Raw genomic sequence first — 25,171 nt, forward strand, 5'->3', positions numbered from 1 at the left:
GGAAACCTCCCCACATTTCATCCTTGCTGGTTCCAAGTGCAGAACAGGCGTTGGGAGCAAACCGCAGCACACCGCCCTCGAACGCAGGGTAAAATCGGTATTTCACAGCAGAGTTTATCATACTTTAGGGAGCTGGTCTGATTTGACTTCAGTGATAAGATCAGCTAGGATTACTTTTTCTTTCCAAATAAACCAAAGTACACCTTTCCAAACATTTCGTACATATTCAATCTGCTACAACACATACATCACAACACGAGGGATTACCTAAGGCTACTAAATAGTGTACTTATTCAGTAGCTATTATTCTTTCAGACAAACATCCTCAGATGCCTTGACCACAAATGGCTTATTTTTTCTTTTCCTCACAGACTGCTATTTCCTGAAAAGAGAGAGATGTGGGTGTATGACAGACTGCCTACCCATTCATTAACAGAGCTTACTGTTGGTTTTAGACTTCATGCATACTTCTGCCAGGCAGCATGACACCTCTTCTGTTCACTACCTTCAAGAAAGTCTAGGAAACACCTTTTCAATCCACTGTCCAGTTTCCTTTTCCTACTAAGTGGAAATCCAAATCACATGCAGGCCAATGGTGCTACTCTAGTACTTAACTCTCTTGCAGGCTAAAACATCAACTCTATTGTAGTACTTCGAAGCAACTATCCACATCCATCAGCTATGCTCCAACTGTAGCACAGCTTTGTAGAGGCTCAGATTTCATCAGGAAAACAGGAGAGAGTGCAAGGTTTGGTGAACACCCAGGATAACAAACTGATGCAATCGACGGATGCTGGACGCAGTCAGAAAGGGCTGTTCCTTTTTGAAGAAATCTTTAAAAAACAAAAAACAACCCCTCCGCCCTCCCCCAGAACAACCTGTTGTGAGATGTTTTTGGTGCCCACTCACAACTGAAGTCCATGTTATCTGGGTCTTTTGCGAGTCACAAATATCAATACGCGTCTGATGGCGATAAGACGATCTTTAAGGGAGGTCATAGCCAATATCGCCAGCTGAGCTTTGTTTTCCAGAGGCAACACTGCCAAGAGCCACCAGTACCAGGCAGGACCACTGGGGTTGCTCTGAAAAAGGATGAAAAAGACATACAATCATGTATTCACCAGCACTGCCCCATGAAGAACACCGCCTTCCTTCCCAACTTCCATTTGCCAAGAAAAATCACCATAAAACCAACAGTTCACACAGCAACTAAACACTATTTCAGGTGCTCTCCTTGTTTATATGCACCATGAAGACTGATGTCTTCAGGTATCAGCTTACACGGATATATTGTTATCCATTGTTTTCCATACTTCATGCTAATAGATCAAAATTGGGTGTCAGGGAGTAGACTGCCGTAGCTTATTGAATTATTTGGCACACCGCTTCTCATAGAACTTGTTTAGAAATTGCTCATGTAGAATTTGCTCAGCATAAGTTTGCTTAGCATAACTTATGCAAGCTGTGAACTTTTGAACTTTCTGCTTTGTTAAGCAAAAAAGGTCTCACAAAGGTTCAAGCTAGAAGATAAAGGGAACTGTGTCCCTGGAGATAAGTAAATGAACAGAATGGTCTCTAAAAGATGACCAGAAAGAGAAGAATGTTTTGGTTATTGCCAGAACTCCAGCTGCAAAATAGCAACTGAAGGTCAGGACTTTGACTGACAGCCCACCTGATGAAAAGATTCAATGAAGAACATAGAGACCCAAGACTCTAACTTTGCAATTGGCCCTGAGTGACATGAGGGGGGTGGCAGGCTTGGATTGTGGGTTTATAATTGCCTGAGGTTATCTTTATCTGAGATCCCTCTTCAGGAGGCACTCAGCTTGAGCTGCTCTATGCTGTACCTTGTGAAACAATTATTTAAGAAGAATTCCTGGAACCTATGCCTGAGTTTCTGCTGCAGGAAACCTACGGAAGAGAAACTTCCTTAACACTGGGTCAATAGAAGAGCTTAGAACGCACAAATACATAGCAAAAACCTGTCAGAAAAGAGCCTTGTGTAAAAATAGCATACAGAAAAAGTATTAATAAGTAGGAAAGTTTTATTACCTGTGGCTCTGGCTCTTTTCCTGGCATGGACCCAAAATGATTCAGAATCTGTACTTTCATATTGTCTTTAAGAGAAGTAAACCAGGCAACAGCTTGATCATAAACTGAGTCATGAAGGCGGACGAGTTCTTCATATTCCGGTCCTTCAACCTTATTGTTAAAAGAAGGGAGAAGGAACAAAACAGGTTTGATACCGTGGAGCCCATATGCTTCCTCAGAAGCAAGCGAAGCAAAATAATGCAGTGACTACCGCTGTTCAAATGTCCTTATCTAAGCAAACTGTACCCAACTCTCAGATTGCAAACTTGTGATGCTGGAGTCTTTTTACCCTCCCCTAGGTGTTCTTAAGTGATATTTCTTGGAACAGCTACTGCCTTGTTAAATATCCATCCCTAAATGCTGGCACAACAGAAGAATCTGCTCTCTAATCCCAGGACATTAATCATCTCAAACCTACAACCTCGAGCCCCTGTCGCAGAAGAATCTCTGAACATTGGGATATCGTCTGACAAAAGAAACACCACTGCCACCAAGCACAGAGACAGGGCATCTACAGCATTTAGAGCTCAGCAGAATTTTGTTCAACTGTTAAGGCCATGGTAGGACAGCCAAGGAGGAAGAGGAGGAGGGCAGACACCTGAGCAGGGAGGAAGTAGGGAAAGCAGATGCTTTCCCAGTACCAGGAACGGCCATGAAAAAAAAAGAACCCTCACTGAGGCAAAGCATGCTTTAGTTGCACAGGGCAGACTACCAGCCATTAGGGAAAGGAAAAAGCAGAAGCAAAACTCACTACAAATTCGTGACTTGAGTTTGTTTGGTGAGTTGTGTGTGTTTGTTTTCTTAATTTTTTATTTCGTTGTTTGGTTGGGGGTTTTGGTTTTGTTGTTTTTTGTTTGTTTGTTTGTTTGGGGTTGGGTTTTTCCCCCTGTAGTCTATACACACCAATGGTCTGATTCATCTGTGCTATTCAGATGCACTTTTGATGTAGCTGCTCTGGAGCTGTTCAGAGCTGAGAAGAAACAGCTCTAGAGGGCAATTAATCTCATCTTAAGGTATGTATCTAAGAGCAGATAAAATAGACAGCTTTAGATTAAGATTTCTCACCATCAGATATAACATGAACAAAGTAAATCTCGTCCTAATTATGAAGGGGTGGGTCTCTGGCACCATGTACAAACAACGCCTGGATACCTGCAACCCACTACCTCGCACTGGGGATTTAAACGTGGCAGAGCCCTCACTCTGAGCAGACTGTCCACTCTGACCCTTTGCAGGGGGAGGAACCTCCACACAATTTGCCTTTCCTGCCCTGGCAAACAACTGCATCATCCTGCACAGGTCAGAGAAGACTTTAGAGACTTGTGCTTCAACTATGAGAGCACGCTGAAGAGCTATATGACCGGACTGGACTTCATCAATTAGCGTGAGATTACTGCTAAACTCAATGTTAAGAGAGAGCAGGGTTTTATAGACATGCTCTAAAGATGATCCAGGAAGCCATCATTAAGCATGACCAAAAATCCACCCTTTGGCCAATACCCATCACAAGCACCTCACTTTTTTGAAAGGACTTGTTTTTAAAAACTACTCCTCTCTCTGCATTTCTCAGCTCTCAGCCAGCTCTGATGGATGCTTGTGCAGGCATGGTTGACTACATCTCACTAAGATCTCATTTTAAGAGCAGACTCCCATATTTGTTGGAGGACCTGTTCTGTAAACCAGAGCCTGGAGCTCATATGAAGTCTGGCAATTGCCTGTTCAGTGTCAGAAGGAGAATAGTCAGTTCTCTAACAACAGGGGCATGTGTTACTAGAAGGGTTTCAAGTCCATACCAGTTTTAAAACATTACCCTGACCTCACCTACACATCACAACAGACCTCCAGCACCTGAGTCTCAGAAGCCACTTTGAGATCCATGAAGGGAGTACAACACTTCAAGCAGAGATAATTAGAAGGGCAGAAAGGAAGAGAGGAAAGGAAGAGACAAGGTTTGTTCCATGGTTTTCAAAATAGAGCTTTAGTATTTATAATGATACTGGTTTAAAAATAAGGCACATCTAGCTTGAAATGCAACAAGGAAAGGCTATTTAAGTGAATCCAGCAATACATGGGTATGAATAACTTTGCACCATAGATCACCTTTTTATCTTCAAGATACTCGATGTTTGCTGTGTTATATCCATCTCGCTGGCCATGGCTTAAGACCCTAAAACGACGGACACCAACTGTATCAACAACTGAGCGCCCATCAGGAAAAAACTTTACGTCCCTGATCTCTAATATACAGCCATGATCTGCAAATCTGAAATGACAGAAGGGCATAAAAGTGGAAGTCATCAACAAGTGTTTATACACATCAGGAAAAATACTGGGCCTAATTCACCACTTTTTATTTGAAAGAAGATCCTGCTTTGGTGACAATACATTTCTGCGTATTCACATAAGCCACACAACCCCCACCCTTTCTGCCTTCCCTCAGAGGTCCAGGGCAGCAGCATTTTTCAGATTGTAAATATTAAGGGGGGCAGGGGAGGGAGGGTTGGGAAGAGACAAGAGACTAAACTGGAGCACATTTCATGCTGGGAATTGCCAGCTGTTGGAGACAAATTCACCTGGTTTGAGAAGAACACAAGATGAGTAAAGATACCATAAGGAAATCTAGAAACTGAGGAACAAATACAGGGCCAGGAAGACTATCCCCATGCTCCAAGGTGTAAACAGAGGATTACAGGCTTTAGAAGGAAAAGGCTTCTATATAGCAAGATTCTTCTTGCACTTGTACCCTTTAAGTTTAAAAAAAAAAAAAATCCCACAAAATCCAAAAAAGCAAAAAACTTTTATAAAAGCACATCTGTATCTGTTACGTTTAAAGTACGTACGGGGTTTAATCACATCCTGCAAACAAGCATGCAATAAAATTTGACTCAACGTTATCAGGCTCACCTGCTCAACATTTGTGCAGCAGTGAGTCAAAATGACTCTTTACCAGGATGTGTTCACCTGCCAGCATTTGCAGCTCTGCACCTCAGCCTACCGCTAACCAGGACAATGCACTGTATAGCCAGTCTCAAGACATCAAATCCCTGCAGGGTCTGATAAATGTTTCATCAAGGAAATCCTTGTTTAACTAGGGCTTGGCCATCTCCTTACATCAGAGTGATGAAGAAACAGGGATGCTGTGGGGAAATTAGTTCTGTTTCTACTCTACTAGAAATCATGGGTTTGGGAGAGGGTAAAAAAAAGTGCCAACCACTGTGAACAGCCATTCTCTCACATTCATCATACAAAATGACCTGAGGAAGAACAAGAAGAGAACAGCTGCACACAGCTACACCCTGGTGCTCTACAATGGGATTATAAGCAAGTTTATTATAGCAATATTAGACTAAACACTACTTAAACTGCTACCCAACAATTATTTATATTAAGGATTTTAGGGACATTCATACCAAGTTTAGAGATTAATGTATAAGTGATGGAGGTTTTTTGTCATTCTTTGAAAAGTCTCTTGGATAGAAAGTGACTTTAATCAAACAAGGACAAGAGATGGGTATAAAATGTACTGACACATTAGAAGTTTATAAACAATTCTATTGCCAGTTTTAATTTACAGTGGAGAAATAAAACAGAGCAAGGTAATAAACTGAACATGTCTTGTCACTGTGTTTTTCAAAGGAGGTATGAATCTCAGCCTTCCACATTCATGTCTTAGTAGAGGAGGCAAAACAAGTTTCCCCACTTTTTCTATTCCCACTTGATTTTGCAATTTTGAATAAACAAAAGACGTTCTTTACTTGTGGAAGAAGCTACAACAGCCTGCCAGGTGTCTACAGATGCGGGCCTCCTGCACATCAGTCTTTAAGTTATAATACCATGCTTTAAAAGTTTAATTATTTCAGTAACTCAAAACAGACAAGACAAAAAATCTAACTGTACTGACTGCATTTTAAAATATCGTTTATGACACTACTTCATAAATCAATTCTTATGGTTTTGGAATTGTAGGCCCTTGGCCCTCTGTATTAGACCTGAGTACAAATATGTTTGGCGCCTCCATAAGCTTTGACAGATGCAAGGGGAGTTATCACTCATGTCCTAGGGCCATTTTTCCCCTCACTCTTACAAGTACGTGCTTCCAGAAAAATTGGTAAGAGGCCTGGAAGGGACTGTGGACCCATCAGCTGCTGTTGGGAGCCTGAACTCCACCAAGTGCAGCACTAACAGCGGGTCAAATGATGCTGTAGTATCTCTTTTATTCTTACTGCCACCTCAACATCCAGTCTGGGAGGAAAAAATAAAATAAAATAAAACAAACACTGAACTGGACAAGGAAAGGCTGCCAAGTCCCTGTATGAGTGCCCTCCTCTCAGCTCCAGTGATGATCACCTACAAAAATGCTGTTCCTGAGGATACCTGTCTAATGCATCCTTAAAAATTCCTACACTTGTCACCCATGCTACAGTCTGCACCCACTCCAACACATCTTCTGAAGTCAGTAACTACCTATTACACCTTGTAAAGCAGACCTTTCTTAAGATCACCTCATTTTTTCCCCACAAGCATCGTCTTATCCCCTTCACCTAAGAAACTGTTATCTATACAGGAGTACAAACCCTGAAGGTTTTCACCTAATGATTAGTATTCAGTCACCACACAGGCAGGCAGAAACACACCAGTGTCAGAACTCACAAAAATGAATTAAAGGTAACATCAAGTACACAGACAATGTAACACACTCACTGCAGATAGTTTAGACATTGCAACACAGCAGTAAAGACGAACATCAAAATTAAACGTTCAGCAGCAGAACAGGCTTCTCAGACAAGGGTATACTGTGTCTCTTTCAAATGATCTCACCTATGCAGGAAAACTACGCAAGGTTTGGATTTTTTTTAATATTATTTTTGTCTTTTATAACTGAGCAGACAGAGGAGCAGCCTCATACAGACAGTCAGCTTTCACAAGAACAAACAGGCCAGAAAGCTTTTCAACCACACAGACAATTAAATGCTATTTTTGGAGCCTGGAGTAGCAGGATGAGTTGTATTCTTGCTATCCATCCAACAGGGGAGCAACAAACATTACATCTTTGTGTCAAAAGGAATGTTTAATATACGGAACAAAAAAGCCAGACACTTCTTTACTGGTTTGTACAGGACTTGGAAGGAACCACAGTGGTTTGGGGAGACAAGTATACTGTGCTGTACTACTCCACTAGCATCACAACAGCTTCTGCAACAACAAAACATCCTCAGCTCATCTCCTTACCCTTTTAATTCATCAGCTAAGCACATGCCAAACTGCTTGGTACCAGTTTCCATGCATCTTCTTATCATTAGACGATAACGAGGCTCAAAGACATGGAGTGGGCAAGGGATGGTAGGGAAGGCCATGGTACATACGAAGATGGGAACATCTTTATTCAAACTGCAAAATAATTGTTAAAAAAAAAAAAAATCAGCTTTTTTTCTGGGTACTGCTTTTTTCAGCATAAGCCCTTAATATGACACCGAGTCCAATGGTTTCTTTAGACTCATTCTTTGCAAACACACATCTGGTCAAAGTTTCTCATTTTTATAAGAAACATATTTCGGGACTCTTTCTGTTAGTAAATTAAAGAAACAACCCCTCTAATCTACTTTCATAGAGGAAAAGTCAGGAAAAAATAGCCAATTTTTCAAATGTGTGTATATCAATAGTTAAATACAAGTAGTAAGATTTCGGCAATAACTTTTTATAGTAATATAGTGCCTAAGAACCAACCATGTTCAAAGCAAGGTGGCAGAGAATTCCAAAGCACAGTAAAGCTCTTAAATTTTGAAGAAGGTCACTAAACCTCACAGTATTTTTTAAGGCTTAACTGTATGTTTTATTTTTCTTTTTAGCTGAGTTGTAATGCAAGACCCAAAAGTCACTGACAACAGTGAGCCCTTGAACTTTTCCTGACCTGAAGTATAACCCACTTATAATTAGACTTCAGCTCCCAGAAAACCCCCATTATAACTTTTAAAGCTATTATATTGTTTCACAGGAAAAAGCAATTAACTTTAAGAATATTGTTGTGCCTCTCCACCATCTGAGCATATTGTTTGTTTATCTGCAACAAACATGTCAAAAATACAAAACATCTGGCACATTCATTTAGAAATTCATTCCTTTTGTGCATTTTCATAAGCAAATAAAGCTTCTTCAAGTAATTTAGATTAAAAATACACTTTTGTAACAGCTGTCAGTAGTAAAATGAGAGCCTACTTTGATAATTCCTTCATTTCTTCCTCATAAACTTTCTTCCTTTCAGATAACTCCTCTGGCAAGTAACGGACTATCAGCTCTTCAGTAAGGACGGTCTTCTTGTAAGTTCTGCTTGCCAGAAACTGCAAGGAAGAGTCAACTACTAAGTCTGATGATGAGAAGTCATTAAGCACCTCTTCCTCCCAATCCATTTCCTTTGCTAAGGCTAAACAGCACATGAGCTCAGGACCGTACTGACCCCTCCTCCTTTCCAGTCTTCAGGTATCAAAACTTGCACTTTAGGATACAAGGTTTGCTCCAGTGCCCTTTCAACTATGTCCCTTTTTTTGGCAGAAGTTGTACTACCACCAAGAAAAGGCAGTCTCCTCCTAGCTTTTGCAGAAGATTCATCCATTATTTTCACCTACAGCTGCGAGGTTACTGCTCCCCAAAAAGTACTCTAAGACATGTTATGTCTGCTGGAGCAGAAGTTTTCACCAAGGAGCAACCACTCCTCATTCACCGCAGGTAGAAACAGACTGAAGAGATGGTAGGAACAGGAGTATGGATGGGAGTCCCCAGGCAGGAGCCTGATTGTGATACTGGAAGCCTCTGTTCCTTTAAGCACCAACAAACCCCACTTGTCTTCCAAGGAATGACACAAATATATCCCAGAGAAAATGAGGTCTGTGCACAGCCTGATGCTGTGAGTACTACTGTGTTGTTCTGGTCTGTGAGTAGAGCACAGAAACCCCCCACATACGTGCTTTCAGAAGAGCACAACTTTGTATTTTTGTTAATTAGGGCAAGGACATACTTACTTCTGACAGCTTTTCTTTGCAGAGTGGGCAATGTGGATTATGGTCAAGGCAACGCTCAAGGCATTTGAGGCAAAAGGTGTGTCCACAGGGAGTGGTAACAGGTTCGTAGAACAACCTGAACATGAGAACACAGAGCAGAAAAGCTAAGCTGCCAACATAAACAATGCAGATTCCCAAACTATGGAAAGGAGTAACTAGATCTAGCCACTTCTTCCCTTCCTGCTTCTGGGTAAATAAATCACAGGTGAGAGTTTTATCTAAGCATATAAAAAAGGTTTCCATTTCTAGAAGTGGTAAACAATGGACAGAACCATATATAACGGAGAAAACAACATCTGTAAAGATTCACGAGATGCAAGGTTCATGAAAAAGGAACAGAGTAAGATTTAGACATTCTTTGGCAGGTTTGCCTTCTGACATCATGAAAATTCTTTTTCAGAAGCTAGAAAGGCTTTCCAATCTTAATCCCAGGTCAATGCAGTCGTACCTCATGCAGAGGGAACACTCAAAGTCCGATGCATCCACCAGAGTTGTTGGTACCTCTCCTGAAGTGAGGATGGCATTTTCAGGTAAAACCTCTGCATCTAAGTATAGTTAAGAAGATGATTACAGTAAATATTTAAGCATTACTGCAGTTTAAGATGCTCTTCAAGTTGTTTTTCCATAAAGAATCTAATTTCTCTCTTTTCTTTTTTGAAGTTTTGTTCCAAATAAACATACTTTCCTTTTAAGTTTTACAGTTTCTGGCAGGACATCTTTTGGAGAGCAGAGGATGACATCTATGGCCAGAGAAAGCACTTTAGAGCTGAATACCCATTATTTGCTTTTCCAAAAATGGTTGGGTTTTTTTTAAGTCTAGTTTTTACAATACTCTGTTATTGCTTTCCCACCACCATCACCACTCCCACAGCAGCCAGGCCAGATGTTTAAAGTACATTAAGTCCAGAATTGAATTTGTTTACAGTCAAACTATTTCATCAGTGTTTATTATAGATTTCTCAGCGGGGGTAAATTTTCTTACAAGTATTAAAAAAAGCTTATACTCTTCTGGAATACACTGCTGTGGAAATCCCACATTTCAGATAGCTTGAAGTTTAAGGAGTATGGGAGTTGCATTAGCTAATACTGATTTCACTAGCTCAGCACCCTGGAAACACAGAGACAAAAAATCTCACTTAAAATTCTGCCCACCCTCATTGTCGGGGCTGGTACGTATCCCTGTAGTTAACACACTTAGAGGGTACAGGTTTCAACAGCAGCAAACTTCACAGAGCAGCATCTAAGCTCAAGAGCTATCAGCTCAAGCTTCTTGTGACATTTCTACAAGCTGATTCAGCAACTTTTTTTACAATCTGCATCTTTGTTACTCAGTGAGAGTTGCAAAAGAGCTACAAATGCTGCCTCCATGTCCTTTTCATTAACCAAATTCTTGACTGTTAAAAAACAAATGCTCAGCTTTTTATGTCAAGTTAAAACACGAGGATGTTTTGTTAAAGGATAACTTAAGCTCAGCATCTGGTTTATCTCAAGCACAGATGGGACAGGGGAGAGGGCATGGGTGTTGTGGGGCCTACAAAGAAAAACAGTGTTATCTTCAACCTACATCTCACACAATAGCATTTACCAATAGCCAGAACCTAACTGTGATAATTCTGCAAACAGTAACACAGCACTGGGATCTAGCACAGACCAGAAATTAATGGTTCGGGGTAAAATGCGATCTCTGGCCTCCGCTGTGAAGATACAGGCGGGTCAGATTTCACAATCTATTTACTGAGTCTGCAGTTCACAGACCAGTACAGGGTTTTTTCCCTTCACAGCAACGTGACCAGGAACGGGCCATACACCGAACATTTGCAGAGACGCAGACAGACAGCAGCACTTGACTTTTAATATTTCAAGGCGTAAGTCAGATCTGTCAAGGTGGCATGGGTTGTTTTTTTCTCTTAAGCGAAAAAATGGACACTAATACAGTAGCATTTTCAAACTCCCTTTTAACTGATTATTTCACTACTCAGTGCAATATATTGCCTTCAACGTTCTTAACCCAGGATACTAAAACCACTTCGGAGGTCTTTGTTAGAAGCTTGAGAAGCATACCAATTGCAAGCACAGCTATCAAGTAACAGAGGACTGGGGGGCTTATTACCCTTCAAAAGGTTTCTTTGTTTGCTTGGAAAATTTCATGTAAAGTTGCATGTGACTGCTTCTGATGCCAGTTAAAGATTAGTTTCCAGGCTTACCACCATCTTTCCTTCGTATAGAAAGACAATTAAGTTCGGCTATACAGCTGAAACCTAGAAAATGGAAATGGCACCAGCAACACAAAGACTAAACTGCTAGTGGATTACACTTTAGAAATAGCCCATTTGAGAAAATAAAATACAGAATTCACCAAACAAATCAAAACTGCTCTGGCATAAGGTAAATAGGCTGTTACAGCAGAAACAGACACACCAGAAAACAAAATATTATTACAGTCCTGTACGGAATGTATCACTGGAACCTATAAAAAGGGAGGAGGAAAAAAGTGGTTTATCATTTTTAAGTACGTGCAAGAGAAAACCCCTTTTTAAGCCACAATACAAACCTTTTTTAGGAATCTTACTGGGGACATCCAAGCTTTGTAAATCCCTCATATCACTGGACAGCTTTCTTTTTAAGCCAGCCCCAGGTAAACTGGAGAGAATAGCTCCCAAAGACTTCTTGTTATCTTCAAAATACAGATCCAGAACATGATGGGAAACAGGAGAATCAGTGCTTCTAAATACATCAGATTCTTGGGACGGGGTTTTTGTTAACCTGAACACAGTATCCTAAAAAATTCAAGAACAGTTATATGCAGCATGAGACAATTTTGCTTTGTTTCTTTCCTATAAGTTGTACACATCAACAATAGATCAATATGCTTAATAAGGGAGAAAGGTCCACATCAAACAAGGCCACTCTTCAGTTGCATGAAATAGGGCTACTTCCCTCCTTACTGCTCCTGTCTCTAGAAATTATGTTCCTGTCACACTAAAATCCTGAGTGGAAAAAAATGCCCACAAATACAATTGATCCCCACATTAAGGCACCACGTTGTTTTCTGAAGAAAGAGTTTCAATCTCTGGGGCCTTTTGGTACTTAGAAGGGGCCTATAAGGAAGATGGGGACAGACTTGTTTTTAGCAGGGCCTGTTGTGACAGGACATGGGGTGATGGTTTTAAACTAAAGGAGGAGAGATTCAGGCCAGATATGAGGAAGAAATTTTTTACAATGAGGATGGTGAAACACTGGCCCAGGTTGCCCAGAGAGGTGGGAGATGCCCCATCCCTGGAGACATTCCAGGCCAGACTGGACAGGGCTCTGAGCAACCTGATCTAGTTGCAGATGTCCCTGCTCATTGCAGGGGCTTGGACCAGATGACCTTTGAAGGTCCCTTCCAACTCAAACTATTCTGTAATTTTTCTGAGGGAATACATATCAACAAGAGATCCAACAGCAACAGAGAAAACAGGCTTACCATGAAAGTAAGTGTGCACATGACTGCAGACAAAGACAATGTCACACAGATCAGACAGATCCTCCTGTTACTTTTTGGTATTTTTATGTTGAAAGCTTTTGACTTTACCTTAGAGGGCCCAGCAACAGAGCTATCTTCCACAGCTGACTGTGTGTTTATGCTACTCAGAAATGCAGGTTTCAATCTTGTATGGGACGTTCGACTAGAGAAAGGTGCAGTTAGACTATCATGCACATTTTCAAAGGCTGGGAAAAACATCTCACACATTATCTAGTCAATTAGAAAGAGAAAAAAAAAAAGAAAAATAGTAATTACAAGAGATAATTATCTTTGTACGAACACAGATACACCAACTTCATAGCTTCTGGATGCCAAGAAGCTTGCAACGATCAGTACACCCTGCATTCCCCAGTGCCCACAGAAACGGGGCTGGCAGTCCTATCACAACCACAGACACATCCCAGGGTGCTCTTCTGATGTCCACCTCCCTTTCCAAAGGTCTCTGCTCCCCAAGACCACCAGGGCTGGCAATCTGTTGCATCCCTCTCCTGTCTCCACTCTGACCCTCAGACCCCTACCTCCAGAAGTCTTCAGACCATGCTCTCCAACCAAAATCAGTTAATGGAGATGTGTTTTAGCTCTCCTCGTGCTCTGCATCCATCTGCTCTACCCTTAAGCATAATCCACCCCCAGCCAAAAGCAGTGTAGAACCTGTTCCCCCTTTCATCAGTCTCCATCAAGCACCTTGCCAAATGCCCATTTATTTTCTGTAAAAGCTGTCTGTATGGACTGTCATGGAGAACCTGACAATGGCTGGTTAGCAGTGTGTCTCCTTATGGGAAGTTACACAAACCACTACAAAGACAGGACTTTTCCAGGACAGGACAGTATACATCTCCCTGTCCCAGCCCTCCACCACTTCCTACGTAAAAGTTTTCCGATGAGTGCTGAAATTAGGGGCCTCAAGCCTACGAAATCCAGGTGTATTCAAATCCAGCTGACATAGTGCAAGTATAATCTACAAACAGCAGTGACCAGACCTATAGATTTGCAGTGGAATCCAAAAATATATAATTACTCTGGCTGAGGCATCAACAAAACCCCAGAGGTGCCTCACAGCATAATACTAATAAGGTTTATTGGAGAATCTACTGAATCAAATGATCCTTTGGATTTTTACTGTCACCTGAAATAACAAGAATTTTACTTAGCTGGAGAGGCAAGAGCAGCATGACGGCCAAGAAGCAGCCAGGAAACACATTTTATACCTTTTGGGCTTCTTTCTTCATTGAGCTCCATTCAGGATTTAAGGCAACACAATAGAGAAACTCCTTCAATGCTTCCTCAGTCCTTTCCAATCCAGAAAGAGCTTTTGCTTTCACATAGTGGCCCTGTTCACACAAAGGAAACATACAAACCTAGGATCATTTCTGAAGCAGCAGCAAGACACCAGCATACGAACTTCTGCAGGTGAAGAATAACACGCTTTTTGGATATCAAACTTTTTTATCCACAAGACTACAGGAAAGTCAGTCCCTTGCACTGAAAGATAATCCCCCAGGAACCCACTGCTACATCAGCCCTGGCCAAAGCCACTGCTCCTTTCCTCAGGGGGCACAATGCAGAATGAGGAGGGGTATTTGTCTCCCCAGGGAGTGAGACTACTACATATTCCACAGGGCTCAATACCCCAGAGAACAGTTTCGCACACCAGTAATGAAGCTGCATGGGAAAGGCAGTGGCATGGAGCAGGCTGGAGGTGGCAGCTGAGGGAACAAAATTTAGTTTCAGGGTACACTCACTTCTGCTGAGTGTCTTACAAGGCCAGAGATGATTTTTCACCTAATTCGGCTAGATAAGACCAACAACATTATGAATTTAGAGCAACTTGCCAATACTTAACCTGAAACCTTTTAGCCTATCTTGTATCTCCCACATTCTAGAGTAACACATCCATGGCCAACAGGTATGGCAGTCAGCTTGGGGATAAGTCCTACCTAACTTGTTACTAGTAGCAAGGGAGAAATGCCTCATCTCTGAATTTCCCCGTGGATTTCATTGTGCAGTTCAAATCTGACTACAGAAATTACTTCCTAAACAATGAAAAGAAACTAAGTGTACATTTAAACATTTGTCTCTTGCTTATTAGACAGAAGTGTGTTCTGCAAGTCCACCTCTGAGCCACATGAATGCCGCTAGGCTGTGCTCAAAGTACAATTTCACTAGTACAAGAGACTAGTGTAGGTTATATAAGTAGATATACTTTTCTATTCTTCATACTAATGCAAAAAAAAATCCATTATCACATTATCTTCCTGAGCAAGTACTTCCCTCACACTTTTAATATAGCCCTTCAAGCTGAGATGCATTATGATCTTCACCTTTCTACTATTGAGAAGAAGGAGGCTTGTACCAAAAGAAAGTAATGGGCACTGTGTAGGACATGTTAATTAACATATGTCATTTGGTGACATGAACAATAAGTCTCAGTACACACCAATTTGTCAAGGTGAAATACATTTTTCTTTTCCTGATTACAGTAAGAAGAGAGAAACTGTGAGGCCTGACCCTGACCTTCTTATCTTGACACTTGCATAGCCTCTGTAAAACCTTTTTAGAAAGGTCCTGACCAACCTGACATTGCTGTCAAGATTACTCCACTGTACTGGGGAGGCTACAAGGTTGTATGGCCTCATCCTCTGGGGCCACAAAAGCAATTTCCTCATCGAAGCTGCAGGGGAGGACTGAGCTGTTCCTATGGACAAAATACTACAGGTGCAAAACAGAACTTCAGCCCAGAGACCAGACACCCCTACATGTCAGAGACCACTGCTGCCACCTTCCTTTTCCTATTTTCAAACAGCCGTGACAGGCATCAGACTGAAGGGGGAGGTCCAGGCAGGACCTTGTGCAGCAGGCAGGATCCAGGCAAGAAGGCATCTACTCCTATCTACCACACAAAAGTACAACTGGAAACTTGCCCCTGCCCCAGAGAGTCCAAGCACCTGGATTTCATAGCAACTAAAAAGAATCAAACTTTTCTATTGCTCTAATGACTATGATGAACTCAAGAGTTTCACCCAGTTAACTCAGCAAGCCACTACATTTCATTTATCAATAAGACAAAAGGTACTGGTAGGCAAACACTTGCCTCTCAGGAGTTACTCCCAGAATGAGCTTAACTTTATGGTCTATTTTTAAACTTCTTTTTTAACTACACAGCACATGTTAGAGCTAATCTCTGCCACTGGATGAGATGCTGCAAGATACAAAAAGCAGATGCCCAGAATTCTTGGAGAACATGGATTCTGGATCAGTACAGCGTACATGGAAGCTCTCAAACACACACAAGTACAAGTGAAATGTGTCTTCTGTGACACTGCTGGTTACGCCGCAATGACAAATTTCATTTTCAATTAGCATTCTTCAGAGATATGATTAACGAAATCTTTATCCGCCTACGACTGACACGCATCACATTTCCATGGAATCAAGGCAAACAGAGAAGACACTTCAAGAAAACATGTGAATGTGCGTAATTCATCTTTCTCCTTCTGCACAGAAATCCAGCCAACGCCACCCGAGATGGATTCCTTACTTGAAGAGAAATTATTCTAGACAGAAAGGCAAACTGGAGGCGGGGGAAGGTTATGAACTGCCTTCAAACACGAGCAGTTTTAATGGGTGACAAGATAGCCTTCAGAGACAAGCACCTAACTTGCCAAAAATGAGGTGCTTCAGGTGGCACCTCTCTGTTCACCCTTCTCCAGCTGGAAACAGAGAACTAGTTGCAGCCCCTGTGCAGAGGCAGGCAGATAAAGGGTTCATGCAACCCCTTCCTTAATCTGCCTTCTCCAGGTAGCACCCAGGGGCTTTATCTGGCCAAAAATGTCCTGCAGTTTCGCCCCTTAAGGGTGAGGGACTGACTGAAGGTGTAATCCAAGGTGAGCTGAACCTTCACACACCCAGTCTACCCTCAAGCAGCCGGCAGCAACAACAGGCACCACATGCTTTTTTCCCTTTCTCTCTCATAACACCATTTCTGGTGCTTGCTTCAGACTACCCATGATCAGTGCTCCTTTGTAGCATCTCCTTTCGTTAAAAGGATAAAACCCAACCCCCCCTATGAATCACCATGACGCAGGTAGGCATTAGAGACATGAACTCTTAGTATTAAAGGGGAGGGAAACACTGAAATACAATCTTAGCTACTCATGAGAAGACATGGTGGACAGCAGGCCAGCAAAGCTACCCACTGCCTGGGACACCCCATCCCACAAAGGGAACCACAGAGCCATCCCAGGCTGCTGGAGCCTTAGGGACCTGATTCGGCCACCAAGCTGCAGCACTAGCCCTGACACAAGCACAAACAAAACCACATCACCGGCTGCCCACCACTGTTTGGAAACATGCTAAGGACTTTCCAAGACTTGTCCTATGAAGAACTTAGCTTTCAGTAGATATTTCCAGCCGTGACATTCTTTCAAGAATGCCCTCAGCAGCCCTATCCTCACCACGGAGAGAAGCCCTGAGAACAAGCAATTTCCATTTTGGTCTTTATAACGTGCAAGCACCGTACCGCAGGCCAGTGGGGTTTGCTTCGGCAGAGGACCTCTGCATCGTGGAGAGCTTGCTGGTAGTTTTTCATCGACGTACAGAGTTCTGCTCGCTGTGCTATGAGTGAACATTTGCAGGAGGCTGGAAAACAAAAAATGTTACAACGATCTCCATTACAAAAAGCATTAGCTGTTAAATACAGTAACCTAATTTCCAGCCAGAGTAACCTAAAAAGCATTGCTACACAAAGGTTACGTTTATATTCTTCTGTAACTGAAAAAAGGCAACTCCCTTCTTCTTTCCTTCCCAAAATATACTCCTCTCAGCCTGGAAGCAATCTCTGCATTTTATCTAGCAGGACAGATTTCACATTCACATACAGGATGCCACCTGCTCCTTCCCCCATCTTGCTTACAGGACACTTAAGAAAGCAAAAATTAAAAAGAAAGCCCCATGTGTTTCTCCCTGCTACGTGGCTTTGCTTGAAAAAAAATAAAATCACCAATGCAGGACTTCAGCTAAAACATTCCTGTAAGCCACTCATTAAGAAAAATGTGTGCAGCCTTCACATTTCGCACCCCTTTTCCACCCTCAGGGCAGGCAAACCTCTCATGATCACACACACTGCCTCAGTACCAACACATTCATGAACCGTTCAGTTTGCATGGACTATGAACACCTCAAGCATCATTACTCTGTCCTTTCCTAAGGTCTCTATAACACATTTTAAGACTGAAATCTAGCTCCAACAGAAAATTTCACAGAACCATAGACCCATGCTCAGCTTGTCCACCAGGAACTCCCAGGTCTTTTCTGCAGGGCTGCTGTCCAGCCCAGCCCGTCCTGTTGCACAGGGTTATTCTGTCCCAGGCACACTTGCCTTTGAAATTAGGCGAGTCTGGCTTGTCCACAGCCCAGGCTGTTGGTCTATACAGCAGCCCGGCCCTCCAGCACATCAACCGCTTCTTCCTCCCCCAGTTTGGTGTCACAGAAACCAGGTGACAGTGAGCTCTGCCCACTCATGGAGGCTGTTAGTAAGGTGTTGAAGTGTGTCAGCCCCATCACCAACACCCAAGCAAGGCCACTGGCAGCCATCCATCAAGCAGTCCTTCACCATTCACCACCACACTACTCTCTCCCCATACCCACGACGGTCCAGCCAGTTCTCTACTCACCCCATCTCTACCTCACCGGCCTGGCAGGAGGATGTTATGGCAGGCTGCACCAGCAGCCTTGAAAAGAAACAAAATGCCCCAGTCAACACTATTCTCTTTGTCCACCAAAGCAGTTCTCATCTTTGGAGATGAGATGAAATTTAGGCACAATTTGCTCTTGGTCACTCATTGTCCTTTGCATGCCCGGACAGGGCTCCAGAAGGCTGGAAGCTGGCTGCTGAATGGTGGCAGCTAAGTGTGGTAACCCTTACCCAAACATGAGCTGGTTAAAACTGTCATAGCTGGGATTAAACTCTAAAAAGGTTCCAAGATGTGCCAAGAGACAATACTGTGTTATTCCTACAAATTTTAAACTTCATTTCCAAGCTAGCTCTCTCAAGACTTCTCCTGTAAGTGTCACCTCCTGTACATTCTTACACAGGGCTCTTGTCTCCCTCGTACCACTCCTGCTCTCTCCAGCCTGCTTTGGTTTCACTGTTTGCACCTCAATTCAGCACAAGCATCCTAAATACACCCTCAGTAAGAGCACATAGCCAACAGAAAGCCTGGGCACACACCCAAGTTTACGTGGACACACGAAATAAGCTTATGTCTGCTTCAGGTGCCACTGTTCATTAAGCTCAAGCACCTACCAGGAGGGTGGGCCTAAGACTACATCCCTCTCTCACCTCCTGCCCTCCCTCGAGCTGACACTAGCACTCATGCAGTAAACCAAGTTGGCCTGGTGGCACACAGAACCAGACCAAGGAATCAATTGACTGGAAGCTAAACAAATAAAAACAAATAAATAGTTTTAAGAGGATCAGCTTCCTCTCAACTGGTCCCTCTCCACAGCCATGCAAAGACAAGTGCCAGGACAAGGGACAAGAAAGCAAGCAGCAGGGAGGACTGCTGTCATCTTGGCTGTGGTGTGGACAGATGCCAGATATACCAATTGCAGAATGACATACCAGGGCTGATGCTGCCCCAATAGTCCCAGTGATGGCTAGAGACTACACCTAAAATAAGGAGCTCTGCGAAAGCTAGTTCACACTATAGGTTTTTCTGGTTTAGTTTTAGGGGGTTTTTTAAGTATTAAACATGCAGCCTGCTGCAGTGATCCACACTTTTAGCTGATAATTCTTAAAGTCTACAAGTTGAATGAAATTGAAAACAATTAATATAAGAACTTCAGAAGCAAGTTTTTTCTTTTCATAGATGCTCAAATATACAAGTATAATTTAATTTAGCTGCCGTTTAAACAACCAATGACTTCTGTTCACACTAAATATAAATGCATAGTCCATATTTCTGATGTGGTATCTGCTGTAGGGTATTTGTGTGGAGTGTGCTGACGGGGGTAGGTGCAGTAAGCAGAGGGAGGTGCCCCAGCAGGAAGGCAGAGCGCTGGCTGGGGGTATTTTTTTGCAGGGGAAAGGAAGGAGCATGAGATTAGGGGACAGGCAAACCAGCTCGCTGCTGCTTTTGCTCACTACTGCACATTTCAGCCATGCTGATGCTTCCAGGCGCTTTTTAGCACACAGTTCAGCATGGTTCATACATTCAGCAGGCTCAGAGAGAGAACAGCTTCATCAGCTCTTTTTTGGGATCTTGTCTTCACTGAAAAAAAAAAAGCCACAGTGGTGTGGCAAAGACTGTGAGTCCTCCCAAAACAGAGTCCAAAGGCTCTCACAACATGAAAGGGAAAATAACAAACTGCTGAAAAAAAACCACAACCTCAAGGTAAACAAGAAAAAGCTACATGTATTCAGGGTTGTACCTCTTGTTCACTGAGTCTCAATCGGAGCTAAGGTGTGACCCATCTTAATGAGTAACTGGCCAGGAATATTTAGTTAACTGAGAAGGATGGGTTAAAATAAAATAAAATTCACACAGAGCTTTGCTAAGGAGAGCACTGTTTAAGAGACTCCAGTGTAACAGGTTTTCTATAGGGAGATGAAGCAGCCAGACAAGACGCCGTAGCTGGAGCGGTGCCCAGCCGCCTCCATTCAAGCTCATCCCTCTCCAAGACACAGCGGCGCAGCCCAAAAACCCACTGGCTCCGTGCCCAACCCACACGTCCCCTTGTCCCCAGTCTCCTGCTGCTGGTGGTGGGAACATCCCAGGAGGGTCCACGGCCATGGAGAGGACATAAGAGTTTGTGAATGTTGCTAGATGCCAGTATACTATAATAACTGTGAAGTTTATTGAGAAAGAAACAAAAAGTCGCACAATAGCCGCTAGTTTGTTTTGAAATAATGCATTATTGCTTCTGGACATTAGAGAAAAGATTTCTTTTATGAAATGACTTATTATTTCAGGCCAAATTAAAGAAGAAAAGCATAGAAAATTTTACTGTTTCCACAATACCAGCAGATGGCATTTCCTGAATCAAACCCTTCTGGGAGCCTGCAGCTGCACAACAAAATTTATGTCCTTGTCAGCATCAGGGATCCACCGCTGAGGCTCCCAGGATCTGCGGCTCCAGGCAGCTGGGACGCAGAGACTTCCTCGGAGCTGCAGGTCCTGAGAGCCTTCCCACACAGCTCCCTGCCTCCCCCACAGCCCTGATCCCACAGCACCACAAGAACCTCGGCCGCAGCAGCACCACGATTTGCGGGGCTCAGTGCCTCTCCGCAACCAGGATCCTCCATGGGACTGTGCCAAGGATTGCCGACCCCGAGTGTGGCTGCCAGCTCAGATTTTCCAAAAAATGTTGTTAACTTTCTGCTCACACCAGCTTTGCAGATGTCCATTAGATTGTGCTTTTACTTAGGCAGAAGCTAACACCCCAAATTAGTTTTCCAGCTATGCCCAAGCACTCAAGTTAAAAAATAGTAATAATAATAATAATACTAATAGGAAAAAAAAAATCTCAACACTGCTTAATATAGGGAGGTTGACAGGAGAAAAGGACTCCCCAAAATCTCTTTGTGCCAGGAAGGCATTTAGAGCCTTAGGGGCTCTAAATTACTAGAATTAGAATTCTAATTAATGAATGAATTAGCACAAATGAATTAGAGAACTAATTAATTAATTAGAATAGATGAATTAGAGGATTCACCAAACTGACTGTTGATGACAATAGAAGTTTTACTGTAATAAATTACCACTGAGTTTTCTTCCAGGAACTCAGCACAGAAAGAACAAGTTTAAAGTGGCTAAAACTCCCTAATCCTCCTTATCTGACATTTCTTCCTAGGAAAGCACATTTTATTCAAATCTATTTCAATCCTCTGCATACTTCCTAAATGCGTGAGCAGAACTGAAACACTGTCACTACAAAAGCACCTTTCAGTCTTGCTAGCAAGAGTCAGCCTGCACAGGACTTCAGGGGAAATTTTTCTCACATTTTAAAGAAACTTCTACCCCTGGAGAGAGGAAGAAATTTGCCTTGCTTTGTAATGTTATGCATTCAATTCTGAACAATTCTGTATTGAAAGCCTTTTCATAAGCTTGGAAAAAATATGAAACATTTATTTTCATTTCAGTGAGAAATCAGCAAGATTTAGTAACTGAACAGCAAGCTGGTTTTTCTCCTCCAGACTTCATGCAAGCATCAGAAGTCCACTTATTAAAAAAATGGATACACGAGGGTTGTTTGGTTGGGGGGCAGAGGAAGGAACATGCTTGACAAAATAATTTTAAAAAGCAGTAAAGACATTCAGGACATTCAAGTAAAACTTCATTCTACAGTAAAGATGAAAAACAAGGTCAGCTTCCCAAAACTAATTAAGAAGGACAATGTACATGATGCATACTTGTAATCAGTAAGCCCATGTTTTCTCAGTTATCAGCCCACCTTAACCAGATTTATAAATGCATTTTTAAAAAAATATGTTTTCTGAATATCAGAGCTTTTCCTCCCTGCATTAACATCACTGGCAGCCTTCAGGAGGTGAAGTAACTGAAGACCCAGAGGAAGCTTGCAAGACGTTTTAGTGCAGAGGATGCAAAGAAAAACCTCTTCTGTAAGCCCACTCTTGCAACCAGGAACACTTCTACCATGATTAGGATGCTCTGCATGCTTGTCAACAGCACTCTGCAGGCAAACCTATTTCCACAGAAAAACCAATCCAGTTGCCACCAGAAAGCTCCAGTATGGCTCATTTGCACTACATAGCTACGGAGCTGGTCCATACCTGACTGGCATTTTGTCTCTACACACAACCTAAGTGTACTGAGATGAAAAAGCAGAAGATACCTATTTAAACCAGGGTGGACAAACTACAGCCACCACTTCACTTGGAGAGTTGAAGTTGCAACCCTTTCCCCCTTGTTGTCACACCCAAAAATACAGGACACGGACCTACTCACTTCTTTGCCCTTCAGCATGCTTACCTAGGGGCTCTCTGCTCTGGGGGACAAGGAGACATAAAGAAACTCCCTGGTATTATCACTTCGACTGAATGAAATGACACTGGCAACAGATAAGCTGGATTACTCTTAAGAACATACAATTTAAGACAATTCTCTTCTTTCTAGGCCTCTGTATTTCCCTGTTCAGAAGTCCAGACTTAAGAACACAGGTTCTTCTGTGTGCTGGACAAAATGCTTTGGATGCCCAATGGTTTTATTTCAGGCTCAGTGAGTAAGTCCTCAGTTAGGATGCTCCATATATTATGTAAAGCCGAACTGTCATCACTGCTAAGCACAGATAATCACTCCTCCCATCATTACTCAGGAGAAACACTGTAAGGAAAGTTATACAAGACCAGGAAAAAACGCTGCTACAAAGAAGGCGCAGCTAAGTTTACAACCTTGCTTTCGTGTTGTACCTCTAGCCTCATGAGGCAGAAGCATGCCAGGCCAATTACATTAATCTATGGTTTAGTCTGTATTTCCACAGTTGCAAAGCCAGTGACAGCCTTCTTTATAAACCTATTAACTGATAAAATGCATGGTACAGCAACAGTCCTCAATTCAAGAATGTCCCAGTGTGGAGCTAGGTGTAATATATTAGATTATTGCTCCCTCCTATTCAAATCCTAATCTTTGAACACTGCTAGATGAATGTTACCCCTTCCAGATAAAACAGCATGAATCAACACCTTCCTACATTTTCAGTTCCCACTCAACCCTTCGGACATTTGGGCACTGCTTCAGGTGACATACCCAAAGTCCACCCACGGCTGCTTGGCACTAGTACAATAAAACCATTAAGTACACAAATGTGACTCATTTTCAGTGTTTACTACCTTCTTCCAGCACTTAGTCTGGGATTCAGGTAAGGTTTCTTACCAAAGTCTCAGTCAGAACTGAGATATCCTCTCAAACAGCAGGTACAGAGACTGTCACAAAGCAAGATGCCTATGGATTCAACTATGAAGACACAATAAGGAACCTTCAAAAGCAAAACACCCCAAAATCCACTACCTGATCTCCAAAGCACTCAAGGGAAAGTCCTGACACCCCACTCCCCCTTGAAATGTGGAGCTGTGCTAGACACACATGAACCTTTAATTGCAAGCAGACTCCAGAGACACGCGCTTCACAGGCAGGCAGGACCAGCCACATAGGTCTGCCACAATCATAGTTAAGAAGATCAATTTACAGCCACATATTCTATCCTAATATGACTTAATTGGTGATAACCTAGTTGCCCTCTTTATCATGATCAGTACCTAAGCTACATTTCTACCAGTTCCTCTCCAGGTCTCTATAACCTTTTATTTTTTCCAGTTAAAGCTTATTTCAGCCCAGAATTTCTGACTCTCCACAAGTTACAAAAAGGACCTTCTTGTTTCTCAGTTATGACCTCACTGCATCTGCCCTGAAATACAACTGATCACTTAATACATTTTTAAAAGAGAAAAGAAGTGGTGCAGTATCCTACTAATTTTAAGATTAGGAAGCACAAGTCAGTTCTATAAATGTCTTCTCCCAAAAGCAAAAGACATCTTGTTACACTTTTTCACAGCAAAAGAAAGAGAATATGCTGTTTGAAGAGACTTCAAAAATTCTTCAGACTTTCTGATACATAGGTACATTTTGTTCTCTAGGATTGCTGAAGTAGTTCAATTATTTATAGGAAATTACATCTAGGTTACATACATGGGGAGAAATACTCATCCTATTTAAGTGGTACATAAATGTAAGCTACACAAGCAATTTTAACCACCTAAAAAATAACATCTAAAGACTGTACAGCAAGATGCTTCCTCCCCTTCCTGCCTGTAATTGATAATCCTCCTCTTCACCACAGCCCTAGTCTTAGAATCATAGAATCATTCTGGTTGGAAAAGACCTTTAAAATCATCAAGTCCTACTGTTAACCTAACACTGATGTCCACCTCAAAAACACATCCCTAAGAACCTCATCTACGCATCTTTTAAACACCTTCAGGGATGGTGACTCCACCACTTCCCTGGGCAGCCTGTTCTAATGCCTGACAAACCTTTCCAGGAAGAAGTTTTTCGTAATACCCAACCTAAACCTCCCCTGTCACAACTTGAGGCCATTTCCTCTCATACTATCACCTGTAACTTGGGAGAAGAGACCAAAACCCTCCATGCTACAACCTCCTTTCAAGTAGTTGCAGACAGCAATAAGGTCTCCCCTCAGCCTCCTTTTCTCCAGGCTAAACAGCCCCAGTTCCCTCAGCTGCTCCTCATCAGACTTGTGCTCCAGACCCCTCACCAGCTTTGTTGCCCTTCTCTGCACTCTCTCCAGCAGCTCAGAGTCTTTCTTGTAGTGAGGGGCCCAAAACTGAACACAGGATTCAAGGTGTAGCCTCACCAGTGCCAAGTACAGTGGTGCAATCACTCTCCAGCCCTGCTGGCCACGCTATTCCTGATACAAGCCAGGATGCTGTTGGCCTTCTTGGCCACCTGGGCACACTGCTGGCTCA

At 42.5% G+C, this 25,171-nt stretch overlaps 1 protein-coding gene across 1 annotated transcript in view; it reads right to left on the reverse strand.

Moving 5' to 3' along the window:
- Positions 1-923: 923 nt before the first annotated feature.
- The window catches only part of LONRF2 (LON peptidase N-terminal domain and ring finger 2), a gene marked incomplete at both ends in the record, with an annotated part of 32,737 nt that continues 8,489 nt past the window's right edge, over positions 924-25,171 (reverse strand). Inside the window, 11 exons of the mRNA XM_080363610.1 lie at positions 924-1,082; positions 2,053-2,202; positions 4,192-4,354; positions 7,321-7,479; positions 8,305-8,426; positions 9,105-9,219; positions 9,592-9,688; positions 11,695-11,920; positions 12,718-12,879; positions 13,878-14,000; positions 17,189-17,307. Of these exons, the coding sequence (XP_080219736.1) occupies positions 924-1,082; positions 2,053-2,202; positions 4,192-4,354; positions 7,321-7,479; positions 8,305-8,426; positions 9,105-9,219; positions 9,592-9,688; positions 11,695-11,920; positions 12,718-12,879; positions 13,878-14,000; positions 17,189-17,307 (1,595 nt within the window). The remainder of the gene's footprint in view (positions 1,083-2,052; positions 2,203-4,191; positions 4,355-7,320; positions 7,480-8,304; positions 8,427-9,104; positions 9,220-9,591; positions 9,689-11,694; positions 11,921-12,717; positions 12,880-13,877; positions 14,001-17,188; positions 17,308-25,171) is intronic.

This window comes from Nesoenas mayeri (assembly GCF_963082525.1).
Source record: "Nesoenas mayeri genome assembly, chromosome: 1".
Taxonomy (NCBI): domain Eukaryota; kingdom Metazoa; phylum Chordata; class Aves; order Columbiformes; family Columbidae; genus Nesoenas; species Nesoenas mayeri.